Raw genomic sequence first — 14,268 nt, forward strand, 5'->3', positions numbered from 1 at the left:
TGAATGGGAGTTCACAAGCCAACAGAAAACAGAGCTTGAAAAGTTTTATTTCTCCCAGAAAATCCTTCTCCTCATGAATCAGAAAACAGACAGGTGGCTGCAGGATGAGCACCCTGCTTTGTCCAGCCTGGCTACAACATCCCAGTGGAGAGCTCCTGACACAGCCTTCCTGTGCCATCAGCAGGAAATAACAGGCAGAAAGTCACTTTCCCTGTGAGGCAGGAGAGAATTGCACGGAGCCACTTGTTCTAATACTGAGCTGAGCCCTTTTGGACACAAAAAGAGAGGGAGACCCTCTGCAGGAGCCTTCTCCTACTGAAAGAATTTGGACACTATTTCTGTTTATGATACTTTGGTGCTACTTTTAATGTTCCACAAGAGGGTGGGTGTGAGAATTTCACCTCAGGGCTGGTTCCTGTCACTCCTCCAACATCACAGCAGCTGTAAATCCTTTCCCAAGCCTGTGGAAGCATCAGCTCTGAGTGCTGAGCTGTCCCCTGGTGGGAGGAGAGGAGACTCCCCAAGCCCTCAGAATGGTGAAGAGGCAGCCCAGCCTTTGATCCCTACCTGAAAACACCTCTCCAGTGAGGCTCTGAGCCCTGTACCAACCTCCCATCTCCTGGGAAAAGCCTCCTCCCAGGGAGGAAGGCTCCCTGCACTCAGCCACAGCAGCTGCACAGCCCCAGGGATGCTCTGACTTCTGCTGTGACAGGTTTCAAAGCCCAGACTCATGAACCATAACCATCCCCATGTGTGTCTCCAGGGCTCCTTACAGCACTGACATCCTCTCCATCCACACTGCCATGATCAGGGTGAGCAGGGAGGGAGGGCACATCCATAAACTCCTGGTTTTAGTTATTCCTTTTTGCCAATTTATCCTTATTTGGTTTGGGTGACAAATTCCAGCTTCTGCCACCTTAAGACACTGGAAAAGACCACTTTGTGCCACAGCTAGGATTGAACACCCACCAGTTTTTCCAAAAGCATTTAAAAGAAACCCCAAGCTCCTGCTTTGGTTCAGATAATATTACCCAGATGAAGGCAGACAGTTCTGGGAAGGGAAGGAAACTCACAGGAGAACAAAAATGTGCAGTAAAATCCTCAGCAGAAAGAAGAACAAGCACATTTCAGAGGAGACTGGAGCTGCAGCAAAGCCATGAATATTTAACTGTCACACAGAAATATGACCAAGCCTGTGATCCCCTCTTTGTGCTTCCAGTGTTTTCTGTTCCCATCTCTGACAACAAAGGAAGAGCTTTTGCTGTCAGGTGATCTGAGAGAGTCTTCTGAGTTGCAAGGAGTCTTCCAGGCTGTTCCCAGTCCCAGCAGGAAAACAGAAACTGCAGGAAGCATCCCCATGTACTCCACAATCTCATCTCACACACAAGGCAAAGTTCTGCTCAGCCATTATCTCTGTGAGACAAACCCCTCAGAGAAGGATGCTGCACTTGTAGTCAGTCCCTGCAGAGCCAGGGGGGAGCTCTGTGCTCAGGTAACCTCTCCCTGCCAGCCCTGCTCAGCACATCAGGACCAGCAGAGAAAGCACTTCCCTCTCTCTCTCTCACTCAGCAAGGCTCATGTGTGATTCTGCATTCACCAGATCCTGCCCCTGAATGAGGCACATCACTCTCAAACTCTCTCCTCTCCCTGCTGCCCTGTGCAGGAGCAGAATTTTCCTGGTAGAACCCAGATGAACACAATGCCGAGTGTGTTCCCTGCACATCTTCCCTCCCCACTGTGCATGTTCTCTTCAGATGGCTGCAGAATTTAGTACAGGTTGCCAGACATATTAATTATTTTATCATTTACCAGGTACTAGTATTTAAATTTCATTTTATGCATCCATTTTTTTATTTTGACTTTTTTTGTCAAATAATTAAATCATATATCCCTACGTTATCCAAATCATCTGTCATCAATACACTTTCAATTAACCTTCCTCTATATTTCCTAGTACCAAAAACAATAACCAACTGTCATCATCACTCCACAACCACCCCCAAACAAACATAGAACTAACCCCCCCAAAAAAACCAAACAAAAATACAAATCATGATGATAAATCATCAACCAATCACCCAGCAAATTCTATGTTCTTGTAGCTTATAAAAAGCATGACAAGTGGAGGCACCACAGGCAGCAAAAAGTCTGGGATAGAGAGGGCTCAGCAAGGAAGACAGGCAGTTCACTGTATTTCAAGCAGTTTGAAATGGATCTCACTTCCCCTTGCTCCCCTTCTGGATTGGGGAGATCTTAAACCACAGAAAACAGAATGAGAGAGCAGCTCCCAGCCTTTGTGGCCAGCAGCACCAATGGCAAAGCTCAGCAGCTTGAGAGTTCTTTAAAGCTGCTCTTTTCAGGAATAATGAGTGATGGACACAATCTAAATGTGAGCTGTCAAATTTTAGGAAGAATGAAAACCTCTAATGTTTTATTCCTCTCCAAGCTGTGCCTTCATCTTTGTGCCAACTGTGGGAGACATCAGTGTAGTCCTTCCTCCTAAAGCTTAGGGGAGTTTATTTACAAATGCCAGTGGCTGCCTGAACTCCTGGCTCCATGAAAATAAATGCCAGACTGCAGCAGGATTCAGCCAGGGCCAAGATGTCACCTTCTGCCTCCTGAAGATACAGCCATTCTGGGCTGCAGCTATGGATTATTTTCTATAAAAGTAAATAGATGAAGTGCCAGGACAAACATTTCTCCCCCAAACAAGCCTTATCCATGTGGAATCTCCAGCCAGATGTGCTCTCACCCAAGCTGCTGGTACAATGTGAGCTGGCTGCACTGCACACTCAGGCTGCCAGCCAGGCAAGACCTGAGCCTTTTCACAGACTCAGATAAAGAGAAGACACAGGCAAGGTCTGAAAGCAGAAGGCAGGATGAGCCTGTCCTTTTGAAGCTCCTGCTTGGCAACTTCAGCCTGGATGTACCAGAGCTGATTGCTGGCTCCATGGCTGGCACTGCCAGTGCTGCAGGACTCATCCTGCCACCTCTGCTTTGGGTGAGTCTGTTGGGGAAGATGAAACAGGAAAGCCTTATAAATATGATTGCCTGCAAAAGATTTTGAGAATATGGAAACTATAAGTGAGATTGAAATGAAAGTAAGCATTGAGATACCTCAGTTACTGAACAATGGGAAAACAATGGCATGGCCAGCTGAAGGTGATCCCCTTTTGATGGAACAACACCCTCTGCTTGCAGACAGCTCCAAGGGTCAGAGCAGACCCTACAGCTTGGCAGAAGGGCCCCAAAGAGGAGTTTATAGGGTTTAAAATGTAACACAGTGTGGTAATGTAATGATTCTTATAGGCTGTATGTAAATGCTATAGGATTTGTATCTTGTACTAGATTGGTTAGTGAGAATCAGAATATTCAACACAGAAGAAGATTTATGGTATTGGAACGGGAACCTCGCTCTCTTAGCTCTTGCCTCTTGCCCTGTTTATTCTCTTACCCCTTTTACTCTCTTATGCTTTTACTCTCTTACCCTCTCATCCTCTCTGCCCCTCTCTTCTCTCAGTCCTGCTCTGAGCTGTGCCTGGCAGCTCCCAGCAGGGCCCTGCCCCCAGGCCCTTTGCAATGAACCCCAAGTTCCTGACCTGGCTGCAGAGATCTCTGTGTCCATCCCGACCGTGCTACCCCCAACACTCTTACATGAGCCCATGTGGAGGAGCTGTCCTGGGTGTTTTATCCCTCCCTAATGCCCAGTTCAGCTGCACAACAATCAGATCTTTCAAGCTTTGGAGAAGGAAAGCACAGCCCTGGGCTGTGAACTGAAGCTGGGAGCTCACAGCAATGTGGGGAATTAAATCTGGGAGCTGAGCAAATTCTCCAGGGAGGTCAGGCAGCATTTCCATCCCAAAACATGGCCCAGCTTGGGTGCTGCTCACACAGCATGAAATGAGAGAGAACACATGGGGCAATAACCCCAAATCAAACCATAACTGCCCCAGCACAGGCACAGACCCACAGCAAAGCCCAGTGGCTACAGCTGGGGATGTGTGAAAGGCAGTGCCCACACAGCCACTGCAGAGCTGGGGGAAAAGCTGATGTGGTGATGAGCAGCAGCTCCCTGAGCAAGCCTCCCTCAGCACTGAAATTAAAAGTTGTTACAGCAAAAGACAGTGGAAGATGCTGAAGGCAACTCAGCAGGGCCAAGGCCATGGTGCTTGTCAATGAAATAATGTCACAGCACTCAGAGCCCAGAGAGCTCAGTGTTCTCACTGAGCTCATCTCAAACACAGACTCACAGAGCTGAAAGATCCTCTGCAAGTGCCTCCCACTGCCTCTTCAGAGGCTGCACACAGAGCTTGGGAATCTCAGCTCCAAACCTGTGCCTCAAGTGCACAGAGCAACAAGTGCTGCATCTGGGGCTGCTTTCTTTTCTTTGGGGATTTCAAATTCCAGCAGCAATGGTCAGCTCTTCATGTATCCAACCTGGTTATTTCAGAATGTGAAATAAAGTGTGCAACTTTCAAAGCTTCTGTGTGTGAGAGCTCCTATGGCAACACAATTAACATCAACTCCAGCAGGCAAAGCCCAGAAATCTGAAATTCCACATGAAGGAACTGCTCTACTTTCTGCCAGCCCCCTGCCACACATCAGCCTTGCTGTTAGGTCAGTCTTGTGCTGCTGGGCATTTTCAGCAGGCCTGGGTTACAATACTGGGGCAAATTCAGCTCCCTGGATCCAGCTCCCTGGATCCTGGATCTGGGATTCTTATCTACAACTAGCCAGGGAAAAAAAAAAAAATGGAGCTTTGCTTAAGCAAAAAGTAAGGAGGAAACTTTGTGTAGACCTGCCCTTAATCACTGCTATTTGAAAAACCCACACAAACTTTGTGCCAGAGCAGGGAAGCTACTAAAGAGCACCACGAGGGGAACTGATCATCAGGAGGTGCAACAAAATCAATTTTCTGGGACTTAAAGTAAAAAATCTCCTGCATCTTGACTTGGGGATGTCTGTGGACAGAGGAGGAGGGATGGAGGTTCCCGTTCTTCCTTAAAAGCTCCCTGGAAATGCTGCTGTGCCCTGACTCCTCTGTCCTGGCAGGCACCTGCACAGGCTGGGATTTCAAGGAGATGCTCTGGAAGATGACCACCAAAAGCTGAACCTTTTGGGCAAATGTCCCAATGTCCAGAAGAACTGAGGGAGAGGAAGAGAACTCCAGCATGGACCAAAGAGGCTGAGGAAAAGCAGCATCAACACTTGCTCTGTGTGTGCTGTCTGTATCCCTAAGGTGAGTGCTTGCATCCTGAGGCTTAGCAGCAGAAGTACTTTTATTTTATGCTAAAATGAAGAAATCCTCTTTCTGCTGACAGGGGACCTTGCAGTTAGCAGCTTCCACAGGGATGGTGTCACTCCCAGCCCAAGCTGGGCTTTAATGACTGCATTGTGAGCTGCTGCTCCTATCAGCAGTGAATTGCTGCAGGTTAATGGGCTCATTGCACAGCACTCATAAAAATGCCTCCAAAACCAGCACAGGCAAAGCAATCTGTTTGAGGTCCAGAACAGGCAGAAAATCCAGCAGACAAATTGACTGAAAACAAGACATTGGCTCATGCACTAACAAACAAAAAGCATAAAGGTTATTACAATTACTGCTGGCAATTGCTCCCCAGATCACACACAGAGCTGCTCAGTACACAACAGCTTCCCTCTGTCTCCATTTCTACCCATTTTTTTCCACCATCCTGCCAGGATTTCTCTCTCAGACTCTGATCTACCTGGAACAAAAGCAGGGATTCACTCACTGCATGCTCCTCCACCACGTGGGCACAGCTTCTTTGGCTGCTTAGTTTTGTACACACTGCCTCAAAACAAATACAAATGTACAAAAAGCAAAGCATGGATCACTGGCCTTGTACCAAACCTTCAGACCAAAGAAGTTAAAAGGAGATGATACTGAGTTCTGTATGCAGCACTTTTTGGTTGTATTTTAATGACACTTGGGAACATTCTCAGTTGGTAGCACTTTGCAAAGCTCCAGGGCAGACATCAGGGTGAGCTGCTGCCTGCTGAGAGAGTGGCTCATTGAGCCCTGCTTTGGAAATCAGCCTTGCTGCCTAACCAGCTATGAAAATATGGCTGTTCCACCCTGGCAGTGTCCAAGGCCAGGCTGGGCAGGGCTTGGAGCAGCCTGGGACAGTGGGAGGTGTCCCTGCCATAGCAGGGGTGGAACAGGATGGGCTTTAAGGTCCCTCCCAACCCAAACCATGCTGTGATTCCATAGCTCTGTGAAAAAGCCACAACACACCGTGGTCTCAGCCTCACTCAGGCCTGGGGGGCACAGAGCACTTGAACTTGGGAAGAGAATGTGGTTTTTAAACTGACATCATGTTTTCCATGGCATCAAGGCAAAGATCCACCCCCAGAAAGTGCCTGCTATCTTGCTGTTCAATTCCTAATGATTTATAATTCCTCTAATAAGGGATTTGCATAAAAGCCCTGGCTGTTTTAAATGCTGCCTTATTTTATGCCTTAAAAGCATGGAGCAGATTTATCTTTTACGAGTAGTCAGACTCTTTATGGCTCTTGCTTCTGCTTGAAAGCCACAGTGACTGCAAATCAACAACACTAAGCCTCCTTTTCCTGCACACAAGTGGGATAAACCTTTAGGCAAATTGCTAAGTGCACTGCTAAACCCCTAAGCTTTCATGGCATTGATTCTCACAGAGTCATGGTAATCCCCAAATCTGGGTGAAATGGCAGAAAAGTTCTCATGCTACATCATTTTCAAAATTAAAACTTCATTGTGAACAAGAATTGCAGGTTTTGCCATTCCCTGGAATTGTGTCTCAAGGGTTTTGTTCATCTACAAATATTGGGAAAATACCACAATTGGCCAAAGGCTGGTGCTGCTGTGGGAAAGAAATAAACAAAAGATTCCCTCAAAAGGTATAGAAATCAGGTCATATTCAGTGCTGCTTTAAAAACCCACCCTAAATATTTACACCAAGGTAGGAAAGGCTGGTAAAGGGCTAAAAGCAACATTGGGTGCCCTCAAGGAATAAATTCCTCCAATTAGTATAAGGAATTCTTGTAACATTTCATTGGTGGAATATTTGTTGTGGAGCACTTGCTAATCTGACAGAAGTGAAAGGTTAATTATTATTCTGCTTCTGGACAGCAGTGAGTGCTCCTGCAGACATTTCCAGGCAGGCAAGAGATTGGAAGCACTTGATCTGGAGAGGTGCTGTGTCCTTGGAGCTCACCCACTTCCCTGAAAATCCACAGATATTAAAATCACAGAACTGAATCACAGAATATTCTAATATTAGAAACATTTGTTTTCAAACTCTGTTTAAATCCTTTGCTAAAGCAAACAAGAATATCTGTTAACACTGGAAAAACAACTTTTACTGCACCTGATCAAAAAATGACCAGAAGTCCAGGCATTTGTGTACAGTACCTGAGGGTCAGGATTAACAGTAATGATATTACTGAGCAGGACAGAGGGAATTGCAGGAACAAGTGGGCACAGCTGCTTTTGGAAGTGACTGGCCAGTTGATCTCTCCACCAAATAAGATCTGGAAGCCATGTAGAGGTCAGAAAAGCAGAAATCTTCTGGTAAAAGCTGGATGTTCCCTGGAGATGTTCTGCAGTCTGTAAAGAGCCAGTGGTTAAAAAGCTTTGATGATAGTTTCAGAAACTCTGTCTGTACCTTGCACCTGCAGCAGCTGCTCCTCTGCCCACAGCCACCCCAGAAGCTGCCCTCAGATTCTCCAAACCAACCCCTGGTGTGACACCCTGTACCCTTCATCCCATCTCATCCCATCCATCAACTCACAAACCCTGCTCCAAAGCAGATCCCACCACCCTCAGAGGGAGAGAAAAGCCCATAACCAGGACCATGGAGCAGCCCAACACAATGAAACATTAACTTCCAAAGACTTTCTCAGGGATATGAATGAAAACAGGTGTGGAAGTGTCCAATGCCAGGGTGCAGAGAGCACTGAGCAGTCTGGCCCAGTGCAAGCTGTCCCTGCCCATGGGAGAGGGTTGGAATGAGATGACCTTTAAGGTCCCTTCCAACCCAAACCATTCTGTGATTTTTTTAAAGATTGAGGCTAATATTAATACTGATACATTAATATTGAATACTGCACTGCTAAACTACAGTTTTCCATCATTTAACCTCCCCTCTAAGCCTCATTGTTCTTCAGGTTGGTTCTTAATTAGCAGGACTTTCAGAGAATAAAACCAGTGACCTCAAGGAGACCTAACTAGAAATTAACAGACTCAACAACTGTGCAGAACATCTCTCTACCAGTAACTCAGAGGGAAGTGAAGGAACTGCTGCAGCCTCATCTCAGATCTGGGGCAGCTGTGGGTGCCACAATATCAGAAGGATCTAAAGCTGTTGGAGAATGTCCAGAGGAGGGAGCTGGGCATGGGGAAGGGTCTGAGGAGCAGCTGAGGGCACTTGGATTGTTCAGCTGGAGAAGGAGACTGAGGGCAGAGCTCAGGGGGGCTGCAGCTCCTCCCCAGGGCAGCTCTGATCTCTGGGACAGGGACAGGGAATGGCTGGAGCTGGGCCAGGGCAGGTCAGGCTGGATTTTGGGAAAGGTTCATCCCCAGAGGGTGCTGGCACTGCCCAGGCTCCCCAGGGAATGGGCACAGCCCCGAGGCTGCCAGAGCTCCAGGAGAGCTTGGACAGTGCCCAGGCACAGGGTGGGAGTGTTGGGGGGTCTGTGCAGGGCCAGGGGTGGGACTGAGTGATCCCTGGGGGTCCCTCCCCACTCAGGATATTCCATCACTCTGTGATTATTGCACCTAAAAAGTGAAGCTCAAGGAGGAAAAGCCCAAATCAAAAGCCAGAGATTGGGAGCTCCTCTGAGCCTCCAGAAAATGAAGTGATGGAGGCACAGAGAGGAGCCCCAGAGCTGCCCACAGTGCCAGTGGGGTAACTGGGAATGCCTGGCAGAGAGCAGAGGCTGCACAAATCTCATTCCCATGTACAAATCTAATTCCCATCAGCCTGTCCATCAGCACACAGGAATTACAGGAGGTGAGTGTTCTGGCATTTCTTCTGACAACAAGAAACTAAGACCAGGCAGGGATGTTGAAATCTGCCTCACTTCTAGCAGCTCTTTGGAGGAGGACAGAAATAAAATCACCCCAAAAAAAGCTGATAAAAATGAGAGGAAACATAGCAGAACCACTGGGATATAGGACTAGATGCCATCCCAGCTGAATAAGCCAAAAGACTTCTTGATGTGCAAAGAACAGGAGCTTTTGCCTGGAGAAGCCACTATTATAATTCTATTTATAACTATTAGACCTTGGGGAAGAGAAGCAGAATGTGATAAATAATAAAAGATACACAGATGACAGTGAAAGTGGCCAGTAATTAAGAAATTGATGGCTCAGAGCCCCCTTTTGGGGCTGGAAATGGATGCTGGGCTCTACACATTAGTATTAACATATCATTTGTCATCATGGTTAACATTTACAGATACTGGGTCTTTTTTGCATAATCCAAAAAAAGTAGCTTAAGGTCTCCCTAAATTCTTATAGCAAACAGATGCAACAAAGCACCTGGAATTGCAATCATATTTTAAAGGTGAGGCCTGAAAAGTGTCTTTTTGTGCCCACAGGAGACAACTGGAACAAGAACCAGTAAGTGCCCCAACAGGATGTTGTTTTTCAATTCAGCCACTGAAAACTTGCACATTGACAGGACAGTGAGAGACTGAGGGCTGCAGTGTGAAGAATAAAGTCCACATTTCTCTCCACAGCAGCTGAAGCTGCCCAAGGGCAGGAACAGAGAGACTTGCTGTAATTTTCCTTGTCTCTGCTGGGGCTGACATCCCAACTTGTGTTGTTCCTCCCAGCTCTGATTTCTGCTGGGGAAAGCAGCAGCTCTAGAAATGCCTCAGGAAAAAAAGATTGACACAAGTCAGTGCTAGCACAAAGAGCCTCTAATGAGGGACAGGAAACCCAAGTCCTGCTTGGAAGAGCTGCCCCAACACCTGAAATGTCACTGCTGTGAGCTGAGCTCAGAAGTTTGTCGTGATCAGGGTGGGCAGGCCCTGGCACAGGGTGCCCAGAGCAGCTGGGGCTGCCCCTGCATCCCTGGCAGTGCCCAAGGCCAGGCTGGGCAGGGCTTGGAGCAGCCTGGGATGGTGGAAGGTTGTTGTTCACAATGTGAACTGGCAACTTCCAAATTAATATATTTTTAAAAAGACTTTTACCATGAATGCATTCCCACAAGAGTTACTAACACTTTACAACAAAGACAAGACTTTCTAAGTATAGACAACAACAGTAACAGAATTCTTAGACTTTCAGTTTTCCCAACTATCATCTCAACAAATTGTAATGAAGAACTGATTATTTCAGCTCTTACTTACAATGCTCCAATGGTAATTCAACCCAAACCAACAATGGCTATTGCTACTACATTACCAATGAATATAAACAAGCAAGTTGTATTCTGAGAAATGCTTTTTAAGAGTTTTAGCCCAGTACCTAATGTCCTTTAGATAAAATATGCTTTAAGAATTCTTTACAAGTTCATTTCTCACACTGGCTGTCCCAGCTTCTTGCAGGGATTTGGAGTGGATAATCTTGAAGGGCCCCTTCCAATCCAAACCATTCTGTGATTCCATGAGAAGGACTGGAGAAACTGCACAGTTTGTTCCACCAGGATGTGATTTAACCCTTCCCAGCTCCAACCAAACACTCGGGGCAGCCCGAGCCCACAACTCCAAAAGTTCATTCTGTTCTGGGGAAATATTTTGAGCATAAACAGAGCTCAATAATTTTGGTGCTTTGGCCAAGCTCTCAACTGGAATCAGCAGAGAGCAGGTCAGGCTCTGTCCCTCCATTCCCTTTGCTCCACAGAGGAAACACCTTGAATTCATATAAGAATTTAGGGAGAATTTATAAGAATTTAGGAAGACCTTAAGCTACTTTTTTTTGGATTATAGAAAAAAGACCGAATATCTGTAAATGGTAACCATGATGACAAATGATATTTTAATACTAATGTGTAGAGCCCAGAGTCCATTTCCAGCCCCAAAAGGGGGCTCTGAGCCATCAATTTCTTAATTACTGGCCACTTTCACTGTCATCTGTGTATCTTTTATTATTTATCACATTCTGGTTGAATTCAATTGCCAACACTAAGTCCTTGTCCAGCCCAGCAGCCCTGGGCAGTCCTTGTCTGCCCAGGGCTGCTCAATCACTAGTGGAAAAGCTGCTCATTGTTTTGGGCTGGGCTTTTTTGGTAGTGTTTTAATCATGACATTTGGTGCCAGCATCCATTATTTATTTTCAGGAGCATTGGAGCCACAGCTGTGAAGCTCCAGGTTTTGTGATACAACATGGGAAATTCAATTTTTGCTGCTCCCAGGCAGCAGCTGCAAGTGAAGGGGATGCTGAAGTGTGTTTTAAAACCATGTTCACACATCCTGATCCATTTAGGCTTCCCATGGTGTGGCCAGCAGGTAGAACACAGACACCTGGGGATGAAACAGGCAAAACCAGAGCAGAAAATCCACTGAAGCCACAGAAGTTCCTTTGAGCCACCTGAGAGGAACTCAGCAGCCTCAGCAGAGCACAGGGCAGCTCCTCAAGGTTCCTCAGCCACAGGGCAGTTATTGAAGCAAGTGGCTCTCAGATTTGGGGGACACAGGGATTGCTGCTCCCCACATCCCCATGGCCACACTGCTCAGGTAAAACAGGTATTTACACCAGGCAAGAGTGGCAATACTACCTAAAAAGCTGTCTCCAAAAAAGAAACAGGTACAAGATGCTTCAGCCTGTATCAAACCAGCTCTGTGAAGGACAGAACCAACACAGCAGAGTGCAGACCTGCAATTTCACAGCTTTGTGTTCAGGACAGCAGTTCATATCATGTTTTACATCACATGTGCTCACAGTTTATATCATGTTTCACATCACATGTGCCAATCCCAGCCTGTGTGCAGGACCTGCCAGTTTTATTGCACAGCTCAGGCTCTGGGCCCCACCAAAGCTGAGGGCACAGGCTCATGTCCTGCTTCCAGGCCTCAGCTCCTGGCAGTCAAATTAAAATAATTCCTCCTCCTGTGCCACACTCTTCACATGGTTAAAATAAAGGAGGAAAAACCAGAATAGGTGCCAAAAGATGTGTCTCCTCCAAATGCAGCTCAATTTCTGCAGTGTGAGGTTACAGCTAATGAACAACTGACAAAAAATGATGCCACAGAGAGCTGGTTTCTGGTCTGCACATAACCTAAAAGCAGCATTGTTGGATTATGCCCTTTTCTGACTCAGAGATGGGGCAACTAAGAGGCATTTTAAAATTTTTATTTTGTTTTCAGTCTCATGTGAAGGGTGAGACAATGCAGATGTTAAAATTCCCTCCATCACAGTTAGATGCCATAACCTAAGTGCAGCACAAGTGAGGGCAGCTTGGGTTGGCAATCAGCTGTAAAAGCAATCCCTCACTGGGCTGTTCCCCATCCCAGTCTGGGCAGCTCTTCCACTGCTCTGTCCTGCCCTGCTGGGATTTCAGCTTGAATTGGCACAGCCAGCCTGGTGCTCAGTGCACAGCAGTGCCTGCACAACTACCAGGTGTAAATGCTGCTACTCACTGCTGCCTCGTGGCTCTGGGGGCAGCTCTGGGCTGAAGGTTCCTCTGGTGCCACCAGGCAGGCGTAGAGGGCCAAGCCTTCCTCTGTCCAGGCCTGCTGCAGCCCCACCACCTCAAATGGAGCTTTGGGACCATCCTTCCTCTTCAAAGGAGGCACCTGGAAATCCATTGGAACACAATTCCATTTTTAGATGGACTGAAAAAAACCCTTTAACTTGCTCTGTTGCTTTTGAGTAGAGCCTCACAACAAGCCAGGGAGAACTCTGCTTTCATTAGTAGATTACTAGCCAGTAGAAAAATCAATAAAGACCAAATGAAATAGGAATAACACATTGCTTTTGATAAGCCATGGGATTTATTTTCACCATGAGGACTTGCAAGCTCTGACTTCCACCAGTTTCACCAGCTCTATTTTCTGCATTTACAGGGAGATAAAGGCTTTAAAAACATGTATTTAACACAGGGCCAGGCTGGATTTTCAAACTGCTGCACAGCTCAGCTGGATCATTCAAAACACCAGCACCAAGTCCTCCACTGGATTCCCATGGGGAATTCTGCACCATCCAGGGGACCACTGCTCCAGCACAGCTCCACTGGAATCAGCAAGGAAATGCTGATTTACACAAGCCAGTCCATGGAATTGTATGGATTACCAGATGAGAATTTGGTCTAAAAATGCTTCAACATTTCCAATTGTCACAGACATGTTTTATGAAAAATCCTTTCCTTAGGATTTTTCCTCCTGAGAAGCTGAGAGGCCTCAGGAACAAAATGTAACCAATGGTTATCTGCTGCTGTGGGATGCAACAGGTGCATCTGGGATTGGGCTCATGTGGTTGTTTCTAATTAATGGCCAATCACAGCCAGCTCTCTGGACTGTCTTGGGCAGTCACAGGATTTTGTTATCATTCCATTTTTCTTCCTTTGTTTGCTAGCTTTCTGATGAAATCCTTTCTTCTATTCTTTTAGTATAGTTTTAATAATATATATATCATAAAATAATAAACCAGCCTTCTGAAACATGGAGTCAACATTCTTGTCTCTTCCCTCATCCTGGGACCCCTGCAAACACCACCACATCCAATTCTTTCAGTGAAAGAAATGCAAACTTCTTCATTGCTATCCAACAGCCATTTCAGAGCCTGTGTAGAATAAACAGGTGGATTTTACTCCAGTTTTTCTTGGGCACAAAATCCATCTGACCATGTGAGCCTACAACCAGCAGAGTGACACAGCCCTGGAAGCTGAGGAACCCTTTCAGGCTCAGAGAGAATTGCTACAAGTCAGAGCTCAGTTGTGGTTTTTTAAATGGTAACAACACAAAGGAAGAGAGCTCACACTGCAGCTGGTCACAATCTAACAAGTCTGAAAGGAAAATTCAGGATGCAGGGCTGTTCCAGTGGCAATTTTCATTAGCACTGAACTAACACTGAAGAATGTTAGCAATGTTTTAATGCAAGCACGAACATCATTAACAATTAATTGTGTTTAAGTGGAGTTTAAGTGATTTAAAAGCCTGGCTGCTCAGGGTGAAATCTACCTTGACTGTGTGGATCAGTATTGGTATCCCAGAGTCTTCCCCAGGGAAAAGAATAAGGCCACTGAGCAGGGTGGGAAGGAAAAATATACACTGGGGAGGGAAAATACACTGTTTTCCCTAGGGAAAAAAGGACAATATGGATGG

The 14,268-nt window shown here is 46.3% G+C and overlaps 1 protein-coding gene across 1 annotated transcript in view; it reads right to left on the reverse strand.

The window, feature by feature from the left end:
- The window catches only part of DNAAF8 (dynein axonemal assembly factor 8), a 98,309-nt gene that overhangs the window by 55,816 nt on the left and 28,225 nt on the right, over positions 1 to 14,268 (reverse strand). The window contains exons 11-12 of the mRNA XM_066560953.1: positions 12,586 to 12,741; positions 7,412 to 7,606 (exon numbers count right to left, since the gene is read on the reverse strand). Coding sequence (XP_066417050.1) covers positions 7,412 to 7,606; positions 12,586 to 12,741 — 351 coding nt within the window. The remainder of the gene's footprint in view (positions 1 to 7,411; positions 7,607 to 12,585; positions 12,742 to 14,268) is intronic.

Source organism: Molothrus aeneus, chromosome 16 (assembly GCF_037042795.1).
Source record: "Molothrus aeneus isolate 106 chromosome 16, BPBGC_Maene_1.0, whole genome shotgun sequence".
NCBI lineage: Eukaryota > Metazoa > Chordata > Aves > Passeriformes > Icteridae > Molothrus > Molothrus aeneus.